At 36.4% G+C, this 18,321-nt stretch overlaps 1 protein-coding gene across 1 annotated transcript in view; it reads right to left on the reverse strand.

Moving 5' to 3' along the window:
- LOC311302385 (ankyrin repeat domain-containing protein SOWAHC) overlaps positions 1-11,973 on the reverse strand; it is a 28,729-nt gene extending 16,756 nt beyond the window's left edge. Inside the window, exons 1-3 of the mRNA XM_084428201.1 lie at positions 11,678-11,973; positions 6,031-6,092; positions 4,768-5,001 (exon numbers count right to left, since the gene is read on the reverse strand). Coding sequence (XP_084284327.1) covers positions 4,768-5,001; positions 6,031-6,092; positions 11,678-11,801 — 420 coding nt within the window. The 5' untranslated portion in view covers positions 11,802-11,973. The remainder of the gene's footprint in view (positions 1-4,767; positions 5,002-6,030; positions 6,093-11,677) is intronic.
- Positions 11,974-18,321: the final 6,348 nt, after the last annotated feature.

Consider the following 18,321-nt stretch of genomic DNA (forward strand, 5'->3'; position numbering starts at 1 on the left):
GTTGAGTTGCGAGTATTTGCAGTGTGTTTCTGTATTTGGTTGCATTGTGAATATTTGTAGCACGTTTCTGTATTTGGCTGCGTTGTGAGTATTTGCAGCTCATTTCTGTATTTGGCTGCATTGTGAACTTTTGTAATGTGTTTCTGTATTTGGTTGCATTGTGAATATTTGTAGCACGTTTCTGTATTTGGCTGCGTTGTGAGTATTTGCAGGTCATTTCTGTATTTGGAGCTCATTTCTGTATTTGGCTGCGTTGTGAGTATTTGCAGCTCATTTCTGTATTTGCAGCTCATTTCTGTATTTGGCTGCGTTGTGAACTTTTGCAATGTGTTTCTGTATTTGGTTGCATTGTGAATATTTGCAGCTCATTTCTGTATTTGGTTGCATTGTGAGTATTTGCAGCACGTGTGTTGTCAAGCTGATGAATATGTTTTCTTAATTTGCCGGTGTTATCTATTTTGCATGTGTTGTCTTCAGTAGCAGCACGTTGAGCTCTCTAAGCCACAGTACAAATTAGGGCTGCACGATATTGGGAAAAAAATTACATTGCGATATTTTTTTCCCAACGATATATATCGCGATATTGCGAGCCATCAATCCAGGCTAAAGTCAATAATTACCATTCTATGTTATTAATAATTTCACTAATATGCAAGTTTCATTACAAGTAACAAAAAGACCACTTAATATTTTATTCCAGAAACATATTTCTCTCAGAATTCGGTGAACGTTCTACACAGGACCTAACATTCTTCAGGTTCTAGGACCCGAAAAATTATGTTTTCTGTGCTGATTCAGTGACGCGTTCATGTAAACGGCACCTAGAACCAGCAAAAGTAATGATTAATAATATGTAAAATATTACAGTGAGACATTTTAATTGTTTATTAATAAACAAGTGTTTTCTGTAAAGATGAAGTTGACATCATCTTACTGACTCGCGATCGATCTTCGCAGCAGTGATCAGGAGAAATGCACTTTTCATACAGATAAAATTTTTTTTTAATGGTTCTTCTGTAGATAATAGTTATATTTCTATTTTTTTTTATTATTATTGTTATTTTTAGGTGTGTGGGGCGAGTAGACTACCTTTTATGCTGAGTTTCGGTTCATGGATGATAGCTTAATCTCCATTTCAGGCGCTGGCTGCTATATTTAATTTTTAGGCTAGGCCCTATTTATTAAATCCAGAAAATTGGATAATGAAATACTGATTAAAATGAAGATACAATTAAAACAAAACGAAATTCGTTTTAAAGAAAGGCTTTGTGCTTTCTGTTTGAGGTCTCTGTGAAAGTTTTAAAGCAGTCTTTTAGTGCGGCTTTCATAACGGTCGCGTGACGCGTCCGTAATGTCACGTAACATTGTTTTTTCCTCATAAATGCGAACACGAAACGATTTAAAAAAAAAAAGACAACCATCCACGACTTTATAACACTCCAGCAAAGTAGCCTGCCTCTTTTTGGTCAACATCCTCCTTTTTGTAGACGAAATAGGCTAGTCCCAAATAGCTGATTTTGATTTTGTTGCGGAGGATCCTCTTTGTCGCGCATTTTTAGCTATAGGATTGCCAGTGAATGTTGGCTGTGAGCGTGAGCGCGGCAGAGCAAACAATCACTGTGCAGGCACGCGGAACGCGTATGTCACCCCAGCAAAAAGCCATACAACAAACTCGTGTTTACTGTGTGCTACCGTTCTCTTACACTATGGGTGCTACTAACGTTACCCTTCGCATCGCATGTTCCGGCGATGTGACTATCGCTCATTTGCACATCGCGATGTCGATGTTGAAACAGAATATCGTTCAGCCCTAGTACAAATGCATTCTCAGTAGACATCTATAGAAGACATCCACTCTTTATTCTGAGATCAGGAAAGCCAAACTATAGATGGTTTTTCATTGGCCAGAGATAAATGCAGCAACTTTCATGCTTTCAAACAGTTTGTCTGTTTAACAGGTTTCTAGACACAATTTCAATGTGGCTGAAATAAGTGCTGACAGGAAATTCACACTATTGTGTGTTGAACTGCATGCGCTCCATGAGTGGGTGAAACTGTCACTCATCGACCAGTATTATTTATTTAAGTTTTTTTAGTATTTAGTCATTTTCATTCTTTTTTCATCTAATATTCATATTTTTTATTTTATTTCAGCTTTTTTTCAATTAACAACAATGTTTTTAATAGTTTTACTTTTAGCTAACTATAACAACCCTGTCATCGATTCTCATAATGGCTATGCTTAAGAGATTTACCTTTATAGAGAGATATATCCCACTTTCAAGTAATTTTCACATATAATTCATAATGACAGAGTTGCAATGTGAATGTTGTGCTATATATATATATGCAAATTCTTTAACCTATATCCTCAATGACATTGTGCACAGACCCAGTAGTTGTTTTTGTCAAGGTCAGTGGAGATGAAGTTATATGATCCAAAGATGCTTCAAGGCTTCAAAGATATATGAAGATGATCTTGAAACCAAGCAAAACAAATAGCCATTAATCATTCCAAAAATTGAATTGTACATGCTTACTATACTCTTCCTTGCCGGAAGTCTCAATATGAGGTTCAAAATAACGCTTTTAACAGCTGAAGTCCTACAGCTAAAGATAAGGCAACTGAAACACAGTGTTATCTGCTTTTGACAAGCTTTCTCTTATCACCAGCTGTTTCTTTAATCCAGCTGAAAAAGCTTTAGCAAACAGTCTGAGGAAAACACTGGATTCTGGGTGATATCCAGGAAAATGATTAATAGAGACCTGAATTTCACAAGAGTTTTATACTATGATGCTCTTTAGTTGATGCGAACATTTCATGCTAGTCTAACTGAGACTTTGACACATACTTTGACAATAATAATTCACTCCTTTGGAAAGCAGAGCTTTAAATATTATGTTTAAAGGAATTACGTCACATCACAACATGTTACTGAAATACTGCGGTCAACTTACTCAGCCAGATTCCTCTTTAGTTCTTCCCGTTTCTTCTTCTCTGTTATGTTTTTTTTAGTAAAAGCACAAGACGTCAATATGTGTCATTCATGACAACATGAATGTGATGAAACTGGTCACCAGGGAAAAGGTTACTTTAAAAAGTAAGGTGTTACAATATTGTGCTACTCCCTAAAAAGCTATTGTGTAACTCCCTAAAAAGTAAGTAGTTACTAGTAGTAACTACTTACTTTGTATGGAAAGTAATGTTACATTGCTTTTGTGTTACTTTTTCTCACCTGGCTGAGGCTTGATGTTCAGAAGTTTGAAAAATGTTTAAGCAAACATGCATTAAACATGTATGAATGTATAAAGTAATGCATTTTACTTTACTTGTTACGTTAAAGGGATATGTACTCCCCCAGAGTTAAACAGTTGAGTTTTACCGTTTTCGAATCCATTCAGCCGATCTCTGGGTCTGGCGGTACCACTTTTAGCATAGCTTAGCATAGATCATTGAATCGGACAAGACCATTAGCATCTCTCTCAAAAAAATGACCAAAGAGTTTAGATATTTTTCCTATTTAAAACTTGACTCTTCTGTAGTTACATCGTGTACTAAGACCGACGGAAAATGTAAAGTTGCGATTTTCTAGGCTGATATGGCTAGGAACTATACTCTCATTCCTGCGTAATAATCAAGAAACTTTGCTGCCGTACCATGGGTATAGCAGGCGTAATGATATGACGCAGTGCCTGAAAATAGTCCCCAGCTCTGTAATTTCCAACGTGACCGGGACTAAGGTTGTGGCAAATTAGGTAAAGTTAGCGCTGCGTCATATCACTACACCTGCTGCACTCATGGTACGGCAGCAAAGTTTCTTGCTCTCATTTTTTTGAGAGAGATGCTAATGGTCTTGTCCGATTCAATGATCTATGCTAATGCTAAAAGTGGTACCGCCAGACCCGGAGATCGGCTGAATGGATTCGAAAACGGTAAAAGTCAACTGTTTAACTCTGGGGGAGTTGTAAAATGAAGTGGAAGTTTTTTTTCCAAAAAAAGTGGAGTATCCCTTTAAAAAAGTAATCTGATTATGTAATGCATGTTACTTGTAATGCGTTACCCCCAATGCTGCTGGTCACTGATCAGTGAGGCCCATTTTAATAATGCTATGATGAGCAGTAAAACAGGGCTCCAGCATTTGAATTCACCACAGTATTATCGCTGCAAAATCTAGTGGGAAGCATTCAAATACCAACGGAAACCAGGAGAAACATTGTGCCATGAACCAACAAGTTATAGAAGGCTTTTCATTCCACAAATCAAACAACATTCATCATGGATTTAATGTAGTAATGCTAACTGTAACCATGGTATCGTGGCAGAAATAGTTGAATGTTTTCGTACAACCTTTTAAGAGTGAAATTCAAGCCTTTTTCAAGGACTTTCAAGTGCTTCACTTTTTCCAGCATTTCAAAGCTATAAATATTATCCAATTTAAATGTTATTTTTAATGTGATGACCAAAAAGAATTTTTTTTTTTTACATGTTCATGTTTACCTTCATCTGCATCTCAACTAGCTCAGTGCTTTGCTGTCAAATGTGCATTTACAAGAAATAAACATGTTGCTGTCCGTATTAATGCAAAACAGTAGTCATTTTATGATTAAATTACCTTTATGAATAAAACACGCCCCACCCCCAAGCGCCATACCAGATCAGGTGCTGGCGCCACTATCTGTAGAACGTATTGGCACCGGTGCTACTACTCTCAAACTTTAGTCTGGAGCCCTGAAACAGAATGGATATCACAATCAAGAATCACTCACATTATCTGTCTGGGTCGGTTCTGATGCCTCTGTGACTGTAATCATGGGTCCTGAGCACCAGGCCACCATTACTGGCTGTGTCTGGGCTGTTGGGTTATGGTTCTGCACTGGATTAGAGACCTGGAGCTCATTTTGTGGGTTCGGATGAACCTGCTTGATTGATTCGCCAGCGCAAGGCTCTCGCTCTTGTATTAGTTGTCTATACTTCTTCTTGAGGATGAGATATTTCTCTCCCTGAAATAAAAAAGGAACCATTACCTCCATACTGTTATTTAAAATAAATAGTTAACCAAAAATGACTATTACCACATCATTTACTATGAAAATATCACATTTTGGAGCACAAAAGGAAATATTTTGTAGAACATCCAAAGCTATCCTTCAGAAGACTTGCATTATAGAGCATGGCATTTATAGTGGTTTTTCCTCCTCTTTGCACTTTTTGGATATCAAAATTTTTTATAATTTTAGTGATATGAAAAAGAGAACCTTGGACACTTGCAAAATATCTCCACAGAAGGAAGCAAGTCATATGGATTTGGAACAATGTTAAAGGTGAATAAATGATGATAAAATGTTTATTTTTGGTCTCTTTAGCACAATCATATAAAAATAATAGTGCATCAATCAAGCAATTCAGCAGAGACCCATTAAATTGATAAAAAGTGACAAAAATATCCGCATATCTGAATGATTTCTGAAGTATCATGTGACACTAAAGACTGGAGTAATGATGCTGAAAATTCAGCTATGCCATCATAGGAATAAATTACAGTTTAAAATATAACAAAATAGAAAACAAAACAAATATTAATAATATTTCACAATATTACTGTTTTTACTGTATTTTTGATCAAATAAATTCAGCCTTAGTGAGCAGAAGAGACTTCTATCAAAACCACTGTAGTCTCACTGAACCAGAACTTTTGAATGCTAGTTTATGGCTGGAAAAAATGGATTGCAGTTCAGATCAGATGGAAAAGGATCTCTTGCGAGGGGAAGTACACGTCTAGGACAATGGTCCATGATCATAAGGGTGTGTGGGGTATAGCACTGATGTGAGAAAATGAGACCTATCCCAATCACAGAGTAAATATTGAATCACTGTGGGAATAGAGACCTGTGCGACTATTCTTCAGGGACAGGGAATAAACACGATCGCATTACAAACACAACAATGCACTAACGATTATTTAATGAGACAGAGGGAGGAGTTAATTAGTTTAAACTCTGCAATAATGATCTGACCACACATGTACTCACATTCTCAGATTTCACCACAGCAATTCTATCAATGATGAGTTTGAACTCTTCTCTGTATTTGGCTGCAAAAAAAAAAAAAAAGAGAGAGTGAGTAAGAGATGATAATGATGTTTTCCCAGCATGCTTTCAAAATATTTCCTTAAAAGAAAGATTGCTCGTACAATATGACCTTGCAGTAGTTCTTTCCTTTGTACATCTAAACTCAACATTTCAGAAAAAAAAAAGAACATTGTTGTTCACGTCATTCCAAACTGTGATTTCTGTCTTCTATGGAATACAGAAGTAGTTAAAGGGATAGTCCACCCAAAAATGACAGTTGTCACCAATTTACTCACCGTCATGCTGTTCCAAACCTGTATGAGTTTTTCTTCTGCTGAACACAAATTAAGATATTTTGAAAAATGTCTGTAACCAAATCATTTCCATTTTATTTTTGGTCCATACAATGAATGTCAAATAGAACCGAAACTGTTTGGTTAACTAAAATATCTACTTGTTTTGTGTGTTGTATTACTGTACGTAATAAAGGTTTGGAACGAATTGAGTAAATGTCACCCAAATTTTTGGGTGGACTATCCCTTTAAATTTTATAAATAAACATTTTTGTTTGTGTTCCAGTGGAAAAAAATAAAGTCAAACAGGTTTGGATCGGCATGAGGGTGAGAAAATGAAGATTTTTGGGTGAACCATCCCTTTAAAAGCAACATTTACAGGTTTGAGATTGACACTACACACTTGTTCATTTATTGATTTGTTCTGTCTGCAAGTTATTGACTTGTAAGATTAGCCGTTTTAATGTTTTGCACGCAATGGACTCTGATTCCTGGCCTGTGGGAGTTTGTGATGTTATGCAACATCACTTCAGCACAGACTGACTGCATCAAGGAGGAATCAGAAACTGGCTCGAGTTACTAGACAAGAATAGAAAATGACAGGGAGGAGACCTGCGCAAACAAATCCTCCATTACTGCGTTGCTCATATTCCTTTTCAACGACCATTCCCAATGGATCATAACTCAGATCCTCCCAGCGCTGGCTCATGGTTTTATTTAGATCCCAAAGATATTTTCCCTACTTCAATTCCATTGCTTACAGGAACATTTATTTTTGCTTTCTTGGTGGCACAACACACTTATATTGACGCAATGAGCTTTAACATGGAACTTGCAGTTCAGTAAGGGAGTCATGTGTTTATTCAGGAGCCACTCAACAATATTACTGATTTGACCGCACTGACACTATTGGATGAGAACTGAACTGAGCTTAAATTATTGATGATCTTTACAATGAAACTGAATCAACATTGAACTGACTTCAAGTGAACATTGACACTACCCTGGTAATCCAGAGTTCTCGCGAGAGCACAAGTTGAATTTGCTCAGCGAGTTACTCTGGTGTCGAGTAATGATGCTCATTAAATATGCCCCTCGATCTGAGCTGCACCAATCACATCGGGTTATCTGATATAGGCGAGGCAGAGGCGAGCTAAACAGATGACGACAGCGCTGCGACCTCGAAGTCATTAGTAAACACTGCAAGATGGCTATGGATGAACACCAGTTGTTTGAAACGGCTTTGGCCACTACAATGAATGAGTTAGACTTGGCTTTTTATCTAAAACAGGAACAGAAGACGCCGCTCGAATCGTTCCTTTGCGAGAAGGACGTTTTTGCTGTTTTGCCGACCGGATACGGTAAGAGTCTAATCTACCAGTTAGCTCCGCTGATAGCTAAGCGTATGGGGCTTGTTGTGATTGGTCGTAGTGTTATCCAATTGCGTGCAGTGAGATTTCCAAATGCACGCTTGGTGCCGCCCCTCGAGCTGGCCGATTTTCATTAGTCGACGCCAGACCATTAATCTTTTAGATTTAGGTCTGGATTTCCAGGCTACATTGACACTGCAGTACAGCCGAAATGAACTGTTTGCATCATTGAATCATTCTCCTGTTTATCACTGTAAAGCTGCTTTGAAACAATCTTAATTGTATAAAGCGCTATAGAAACAAAGGTGAATTGACTTGACTCTGATGGAGTCCATTCAGTAAAAGACTCATCAAACTGTTAACTAGTGAGTCACTTGAACGAGTCATCAAAAGAACCGACTCACAAGATTCATCTGTTCATGAATTGGACTACACCGGTGCCCGTGAGGACTCGAGGAGCGGGAGTTCAGGAAACGCTCCTGTGATGCGCCATGCCAGAAATATGAAAATACAAGTTACGAACTCAACAAACTTGAGAACATTTATTTTTCATATTTTTGACATGGCACCATCATTCTTGCGCTTTGTACGAACCACTTCTTGTTTCCCCACTAAGGCGATTCACAACCCATAGTTTAAAAACCACCACTCTAGTTTTACTAACTTGAGAATATGATTGTGGCAGATTGTCATGGAAACTTCTCTCATAAAGGCACATCTTAACTCTAAATGATCCTGTTTCGTTTATACATAACACAAAGATTTCTGATGTTTGCAGGTGCTATTTTACTCAATCCTACTCAAGTTTTTGGTTACCATGGCAACAGACACATTGTTGAAGGTCAACATGGTAAGCATAATCTGGAGTATTAATCTTTCAAATTAGTATTCATATATAAATGAAAAAATCCTATAATGGTTCGATACATATTCACTGCATAGCATAGTCTAGGTCAGGGGTCTTTAATCTTTTTGATGCCCTCAAATATGATCATTCTCATCCAAGGGAAATTATGTTATATTATTATTATATTTTTTTACTCACTGCAGTGCTTTTACATGTATTATTTATTTATTCATTCAAATTTGTGTGATTTATTTTTTATTTTAGTCAAATGCTTTGTTTTAATCACATTTTCATTTAGTTTTAATTAATAAAAAAAAAAAGTATTATTATTTATATATTTTTACATTGTAACACTGTTTTTCTTTAAAAACTTTTAGGCCCCAGTTTGAAAATCCATAGTCTAGGTTTCATTGAATAGTATTGATATCAGTGATTACTTTTATATTGATGTTGATATATCAGCACTAATATATTTGGTTAACATGTAGAAATGAAAAAAGCATTATAATAAAGTTGGTTTTTTTTTACTCCAAGTATGCTTTTTTTTTGCATTTAACTGATGACCTTATTAAATCATTATTTTATTGCTAATGAACATTATGAATGACTTAATAAAATGTCATTGTCAATGAACAATACAAAAAAAAAAAAAAAAGATATATATAATAAAACTAAGAATTTCTGAGTCTTGTTTTATGAAATAGTTCACCCTTTTATGTGTCAAAAGCCAGATACCACAAACAAACAAACCTAAAAGTAGAAGAGTGGGGATGTGGTATACTTTCAAACACATCACATGTTTACATAATGTGATCCATAAAGGGTTAAACAGTACCACTCAAACTGGATTGTGCCATTCAGGCAAAACATATCAGGACTTGGATCTTTAAATAGAGAATGCAACCTTTAAACACAACCTTTCCGTTTTCCTGCCAGGGGAAAAAGATAGGGATGACATTGCAACACGGCATCCACAACAACAGGAAACCCTAGGGGAAGTCAACACTTAACAGTTGTAGCCGACAGAATTCCTGTCACGGTACTGAGAGGAACACTGTTTAGCTTTCTGAGCAAATTTATTAGTCTACGCTGGCCAACTATGAGGACTCTACGTTCCCACAGAGAATATAGCAACTGCCCGAGATCCCATCAAAACCACCATCCTAAAAAGGACTGGAGTCAGTAAAACCCCAGAATTAGAGCATGTCATGCAGGCTGATGCGATAACCGGGAATAATTATGATAATTGGTTAGCTGTGTCAGATGGTACCAGATGAAGGCAGATTTTGAAACCTCTGTACACAACTGTACAAGCACAGCTGGACGAAGCATTAAAAGCCATTATGGATAATTGTTTCATATATTTATGTCTGACACATGTATGTAGGATTAAATGCAACATCATCTAATTTAATTACTGTTTAAGTGGTTTATGAAAACATCATGTCTGTTTTTTATTTTTATTTTTATTTGGCCCACTTTGCTGCAGCCAAGCCCTTTATTGCAGACACGTCATTTCATTTTTTACATTAATATTTTATGTTCACACACATAGAACTAGTGGTTAAACCAGTATTTGTTTTTCAACGACAGATGCTTGCTGATAACTATACAATGGGATTTTAAAGTCACCATGAAATACAAATTGGTAAATCTTTTTTTATTTATTTTTTATTTTATGGAATATTGCAGTATTTATTATTATCATTATTATTATATTATTTCTCTGTGCAATTTTTTTTATTTATTTTTTATTCACGTGCCCTTGTAATCTTTAATCAAAATAACTTTACCCTCTTGCAGCGAAATCTCTGATGATGTGTTTACTGGTGCGTGGGCGGGGCAACCCGTCACTCACATGAGATCCACCAATAGCAAACCACAACCATCCAATCAATTCCCGATGGACATAATCAAGTCCCGCCCTACATTTTTCTCATTCCAGAACCCGTTTAACTCGGATAACGTCACAATAGGGAAGAAAAGACTATTGCTAACTTCTGTTTCATGCCAACTTTGAGCAAATTTGCAATTTGTAATTCACAAAAAAAAAAGAAAAAAAAAAAGAAGCAATATCCATTGAAAAGGCTGTTGAAACTGACACAAGTGAGAAAGTTCATGCTTAATCAAGCAAGCAGCTACAGATATCATTTGATGCAAATATTGGTCAATTTATCATCTTATATAGGCCTATCAATAAAACATTTGGTCCATTTGAGCCATTAGAAAAGCAAAATCAGAAAAGAATAAAGTCAGCATCAGCAATCAATATAAGTAGGCCTATGTGCACAGGAATTCTCAGAATTTGGGTATATTCTGCTTAATGTAAGCAGTCCTTCCTTGTGTCAAATATGTGTACTTTTTTCAATAGTTTTTTTCCACAACTGTCAGTAATATCTAATATCACCTTTATGAATATGCACATTTATAAATGAACGCTTTTAGCCTATAGGCATATGCCAGATGTGATATTCAGAATATCAGCTTAATGTGGTTATGCCAATCAGTTTAATGCATTAAACTATTTAATATGGCCATATTTTGATTATTATTGATCAAATTGTAAACTACACCTTCAGTGGATATTCTATTTAGAACTCCACTGTCATGGTTTGGGAATGTGGGGGCCCTTCCTGAGGGAGCGAAGGAAATGACAATTCCATGTGCAATTCATTCTGTTGGTAAAGCTTTTCTAATCTAAAGCAGATGTTTGCCACAGTTACTTTTTAAGACGCTAACAGCCATTTACTCAGACCTCAAGCAGAGCGAAAGCACAGTATGCGGATTTTAGACTGCCATAGACTTGCCACCAAAAACACCCCATTTACACTACTAGCAACTCGACTAAATTAAAATGTCTGTAATAGTTGGTCTAGACTACACTGCCTCAGTTGCGGAGCACGCTCGAGTGTTGCGTTTTTATGACGGCATCTCACATTAAAATTGAGTGTATTAAAACAACTTATAAAAAAGACCCCGCGCGTTCTGTTTCGTTCAGTGTAACGGTAGTGTTTCTAAACGCAAAAACGCGTCGAGTGCTTGCAGTGTAGATTAGGTGTAAAGGAAATGTGAAAAATGTCATATTCTCATTTACTCACCACGTAGCTGCAAATCGCTATGGTTTATGAAATGCTTATATGTTTTGGACAGATCTGAATTTTTGACTTTTCCTCCACAGGAACAGATGTAATCCAGTAAGGACGCTTCACTGATTTCGCCCATCTCTGACAGGGAACTGAAAATAAACAGTAATTTTACAGCAGATGAGCTCTGGTCGTGATGGGTTCTTCTCGAAGATGCTGATGCATGGCTTTGCTGGAAGCCAAGCTAATTACTGGAGAAGAAAAGTGTACACAGACTGGCCAAGTTCACTCCACCCAAATATGCTGACAGAACCTCCCACAGTTAACTCTTTGTGCTCTGAATTCATAAAGAATAAATGGCTTAATTTGCATCTCATAATGAGAGGTCTGCCACCTGGAGACTTATGTAGCCTATATAAACACAAACGTTATGATTTTAGATACAAACAAAAATCTGTAGGAATACATTTATTAATATGTGTATAAAATATAGGCTAAATAAAATATTTAATATATAAATGTATGATATATAAATATCATAAAATTAAAATATCTAAATATAAAACTATAACCCTAATGTTTGTGTGTTGCATGCTACTAGCAGATTCCACGGTGACAACTTACCCCATTTGGTTTAACAATATGAGCTGCTATTGGGGCATGTTGTCACAAAAGGCCTTAAAGTGATAGTTCACCCAAAAATTAAAATTCTTCCATTAATTACTCTCCCTCATGTCGTTCCAAACCCGTAAGACTTTCATTCATCTTCGGAACACAAAAGAAAATCTTTTTAATGAAATCTGAGAGCTTTCTGTCCCTCTATTGTCGGCTACGCAACTAGGCTACCACTTTGACTTCAAAAGTTCATAAAGAGAACGTAAAAATTAATCCATATGAATTGAGCGATTTAGTCCAAAATTTTCTAAAGAAACACAATCGCTTTATATGATAAACAGATTGAATTTAGGCTTTTATTCACATATAAACATTCATCAATTCACTTATCAGTTGTGGTAAACAGAAGCTCATGCATGTTCGCTTGACGTGCGAAAACCAATGAGGTTCAGTCTCGTGTTACGCATCACGTTTGAGCTTTGGCAAGAACCAATGAGATTCATTCTTGTGTTACGCAGCACGTTTGAGCTTTAGCAAGAACCAATGAGATTCATTCTCGTGTGTTACGCAGCACGTTTGAGCTTCAGCAAGAACCAATGAGGTTCATTCTTGTGTTACGCAGCACGTTTGAGCTTTAGCAAGAACCAATGGGGTTCATTCTTGTGTTACGCAGCACGTTTGAGCTTTAGCAAGAACCAATGGGGTTCATTCTTGTGTTACGCAGCACGTTTGAGCTTTAGCAAGAACCAATGAGGTTCATTCTCATGTTACGCAGCATGTTTAAGCTTCAGCAAGAACCAATGAGGTTCATTCTCGTGTTACACATCATGTTTGAGCTTTAGCAAGAACCAATGGGGTTCATTCTCGTGTTACGCATCACGTTTGAGCTTTGGCAAGAACCAATGAGGTTCATTCTCGTGTTACGCAGCATGTTTGAGCTTTGGCAAGAACCAATGAGGTTCATTCTCATGTGTTACGCATCACGCAATTCCTATCAACTTAGTTGAAATGGCTTAATAAATTTGAATTGAATTGAATTGAATTGAATTGACGTTTGAGCTTCTGCAAGAGGTTTGTTCTTGTGCGTCAAGCAGGTACAGTTGAGCTTCTGTTTATGTTCACTGATGAATGTTTATATGCGAGTAAAAGCCTAAATTCAATCTGTTAATCATATAAAGCGATCAAGTCTCTTCAGAAGTTTTGGACTAAACCGCTCAATTCATATGAATTAGTTTTACGATCTCTTTATGAACTTTTTGAAGCTTCAAAGTGGTAGTTGCGCAACTGTCAATGGCGGGAAGGAAAGCTCTCAGATTTCATCAAAAAGATTTTATTTTGTGTTCTGAAGATGAACGAAAGCCTTACAGGTTTGGAACAGCACGAGGGCGAGTAATTAATGACAGAATTTTCATTTTTGGGTGAACTAACCCTTTAATAACGCAATACGGATAGAAATAGCTTTTTGTAACCAAGACTTGATGGCTACTGCTATCCACAAAGTGTACAATGAACTATAGGACTTAAAGCTAAATGAACTGGTGCATTCTCAAGGTGAGCTCGTCTGTTAATGTTTAATGACTGGAAATGACTGGACATTTCGGGAGGGCAGCATTCTCTACTGGACACTCATTCAGCTGATATAGCAGCCAGTCATACGCTCCATCCTCACTGTCATTAGTCACACTTATTTAGCTGTGTGGATTGAGTGACCTGATAAAGATCTGGGTTGGTTGTCAAACACAACTGGTGACTTATCATTTATTCAAAGGACCATATGCAAGAACCATTGCCTACACAATCAGAGACCTGCATGTGCTCTTCCTTTAGTTGCAGTGAGAACAGAAATAATTTGATTTAATGTTTCATGCTATCTTTTACTGCGGCTTCATGGATTTGACATCTGGTAATCCAAAGGTATGTCCGAACCACAGTAAACCAGATTAATTGCAGAAATGGTAGTAAATGCAACTCGTTTACATCATAACTCGCTGGTGGCGTCTGGCATTTCCAAATGGATTTCCATTTAATTAAGTAATATGCTTGTCATTTCATTTTCATGTGCATTAACCCCCTCAAAAATACAATACTGGAATGACAATAAGCTCCTTAAGGCTGATACAATAACAGTAATCTCTGTAAAGTTGTTTTTATAAACTGTGCCGTATGGTCACTTTCATTTTTCGAAACACCTAAGTAATGATTATGAGCTCGCAGACATATGTTATGTCTAATGGGACAGAATCAGAACAGAAAAACAGCTTAAATATTAAGCCAAGCTGAAGTAATTCAGAAAAACAAAAAAAAACAGCAGAAACTCTGGCCTGGTTCCTTGGAATTATGTGAACCTTATTATTAATTGTATGTGATGCTTTTTTATATTTATATTTATTAATAGAATTATTATTAATTATTTATTTGTGGTAACATAATTATGACAATTAAATCATATAATTGATTGTAATTAATAAACATATTTTTGTACTCATAATTAACAATAATAATAATAATTTAGAAAATAAATAAAAAAACACTGGTTCCCTCTAGCAAACCTTAATGTGAACCTTATTATTAATTATTTATTGTGCTTTTTATTATTTATTTATTTTTATTTATTTATCATTGAAGTAATAAATAATAATAATGAAATTATAAAGAAAAAAAGTAATTTGGGGGGAAAAAACACAGAAAATTATGACCTGGTTCCTTCTAGAAAATTAATTAAGTGAATGTTATTATTAATTGTTTGTGATGCTTTTTATTGTTTCTCTTTATCACTTGAATTTATTGTTTGTGGTAATGAATAATTATTATAATCGAATAATACAATTTATTAATAATTAATATAAATACATATAGTAACACTACTACTACTAACAATAATAATAATTACTACTAATAAATTAATAACAATAATAATAATAATAATAATATGAAAGTAATTCAGAAATAAAAAACACCAGAAAAATCTGGCCTGGTTCCTTCTAGTATATGAATTATGTGAACCTCGTTGAAAATAATCAATTACTTTTTTGCTTTTTATTTATTTATTATTTGTGGTAATTTGTGGTATTATGATAATGAAGTAATAAAAAGTAATGATTAAGAATGAGAAAATAAAAGTAATTCAGAAAAACTCCATGCAGCAAATTCTGACCTGGTTGCTTCTAGCAAATTAATTATGTGAAATTATTAATTATTTGTGGTGCGTTTTATTATATATATATTTTAAGTAATTGATTACAAATAATTATGACAACAACAATAATGCTGAAATTTCCATACATGTACAATGTCCAGACTTGGGCTCGGTTTACTTGGTCAGCACCCTAACAACGCCCTAGCAACCACCCAAAACACATTTAAAAGTAAAACCCCCTCAGGACACTGTTTCTCCACCTCACAGATGGAGAGATATCAAACCCCACACCAGATTTTCCATGTCCCCTCCTTGGATCAGTATACAATATTCCATGTTAACCTGATAAAAACCACTGTGCCTAATGATGCCAGATGTTGCTTGGCAGCTTTTGTGACAATACAAAGGTCAATCGGAGTATAATGGTGCCGTGCGACATGGACGGGCTGATGGGAGGCAGCTGTTCGCATGGTGGGACACTCCATATGGCCTGCGCTTGTCGCGGGACCTTTTCGCACAGCCGAAAACCTAGTAAACATGCCTGAGTTCTCATTTCCCTTCTTATCCCTCATTCAAACACAGCCGAAATCCAATCACCTAGGCCTCTAAAGAGGATGATGTTGATTAAAGAGAACTCAGAGAACGGTGTTCACACTAACACACTTCCCTCCATCATGAGCGGAGAAACACAGCCAGCGAGGCTTACAGAGGGGATTGTTTTAGACAGACAATGGTGTCTACCTGATTTTAATCCCAGAGCTGCAGAGAGTGCTGGGATTGGCGGCGTTTAATAAAGGAAAGTGCTCTCGTAATCTGGATTTGCCAAAGTGCCCTTTTGTGTTAATCAGACAAATTTTACAGGATGCTTTATGACATCTGTCACAAGGAGAAGCAGGAGTTCATGATCGCTTGTGCTGACAGATCTAAAATACAGTGTCAGATGAAATGTCTATATTAAAAACAAATCAACTACACATTTTAGAGGCATATTTAAAAAAAAAAGTACATATGAGTGCTGTCAAATCGATTAATTGTGATTAATCACATCTAACATAAGTTTGTGTTTATATGTGTGTGTGCATTTGTATATACATACACATACACACACACACACACACACACATAATATATATATATATATATATTATATAAACACAAACTTTTATGTTAGATGCGATTAATCGTGATTAATCGATTTGACAGCACTAATACGTATATAAATTTGGTTACGATTTTTTTAAGATTCTGAAAATCTCTTATCATCCCTTATGATCCTTCAGAAATAATTCTAATATGCTGATTGGTTGCTCAAGAAACATTTCTAATTATTATCAATGTGAAACAGTTGCTTAATATATTTGTGTAAACCGTATTTTTGTGTATGGAAGCACATACTCGCACACACACAAACAGAGCGGCTAATCGACTCAGGTTGTGTAATTACTTTAGTGTTGCTGCGAAAAGCTGCATTTTTATAATTAAAGTCCAGTGTATTAGCGATGAAGCATAATAAACTACTTCTAAAATGAAGGATTACATTGATAAACCCCAGAAGGCCAGATGTGGGAATGGGGGGGGAGGTTGGTGGTGGGGGGGGGGAGGTTGGATCCGGCAAATCTAGGATGGGATTAATGGAGAAAATCCCACGGGCCGGAACGTTGCCTTTTCCATGAGGATTAGGGTCTTGTGTGGAGTCAACATGCTGTAATCCACCGATTAGCTGATATAATCACCTGTAAATACACCTTGGCCCACACACATCCCAGAATGCCAACCGCTGCCGAGCACAGAAGGGGAACGAGTTTAGACCAACACACTTTCAGGCTCAGAGCGATCTGAAGATGATGCCACAAAGACACTGACTGATAAGAAACATTCGTCTCGTGAATCCGTTTGGGAGTAAATGTAAATACACAGCAGAGCATCTCATCTTGTGTTTATGTTTCTATAAAACACATTCAGAGCTTGCTGTAGGTAATGCATGATTAATTGAAAGTCGTCCTGGGTTTGTTTACGTGTGATTTTTCCACCTTATTTTTAAAGGGATCGTTCAGCCAGAAATGAAAATTCTGTCATTAATTACTCTCCCTCATGTCGTTCCAAAGCTGTAAGACTTTCGTTCATCTTCAGAACACAAATGAAGATCTTTTTGAGGAAATCTGAGAGCTTTCCGTCCCTCTATTGTCAGCTACACAGCTACCACTCTGGGGCTTCAAAAAGTTCCTAAAGAGATCATAAAACTAATCCATATGGCTAATGTTTAGTCCAAATTTGAGACATTTATACAGCACTTTTCTGGGGACTCTTTACATATGGAAGGGGGAATCTGCTCAACCACCACCAATGTGCAGCATCCACCTGGATGATATGACGGCAGCCATATTACACCACACACCAGCTTAATGGTGGAGAGGAGACCGAGTGTTGAAGCCAGTCACTATATGGGGATGATTAGGGGGCTATGATGATGGACAGAGGCCAATGGCAAATTTGGCCAGGATGCCAGGGTTACAACTCTTTTTTTACGAAGGACATTCAACCCTGCTTAGCTTCAGTAGGGCAATCAGGGCTATTATTATTATTTTTAATTTTTAAATAGTTTTACTGCACTTTGTTATTCTTCTAGTTATTAATTTACCTATAGCGGCTGGTTTGGAAATCTTGCACTTTCACAGAAAACAGCTTCACGTTGCACATAAAGGTGGATACAGTCTACATAAAGTCAAAGCTCAGTAGCTTTAGAACTTGTAGTTATGGATTTAGATCAGTGCAAGTAACCGTTTAGATTATACAGCTTCATATTGTAGATCTTTTAGATTACACTTTCTAATATTTGACTGTCCTGCTGGAAAAAACTGATAAAGAAATACTAAGTAGGCTAACACTTTAGAAGATCAATAGTCCTCAC

Source organism: Rutilus rutilus (assembly GCF_951802725.1).
Source record: "Rutilus rutilus genome assembly, chromosome: 13".
NCBI lineage: Eukaryota > Metazoa > Chordata > Actinopteri > Cypriniformes > Leuciscidae > Rutilus > Rutilus rutilus.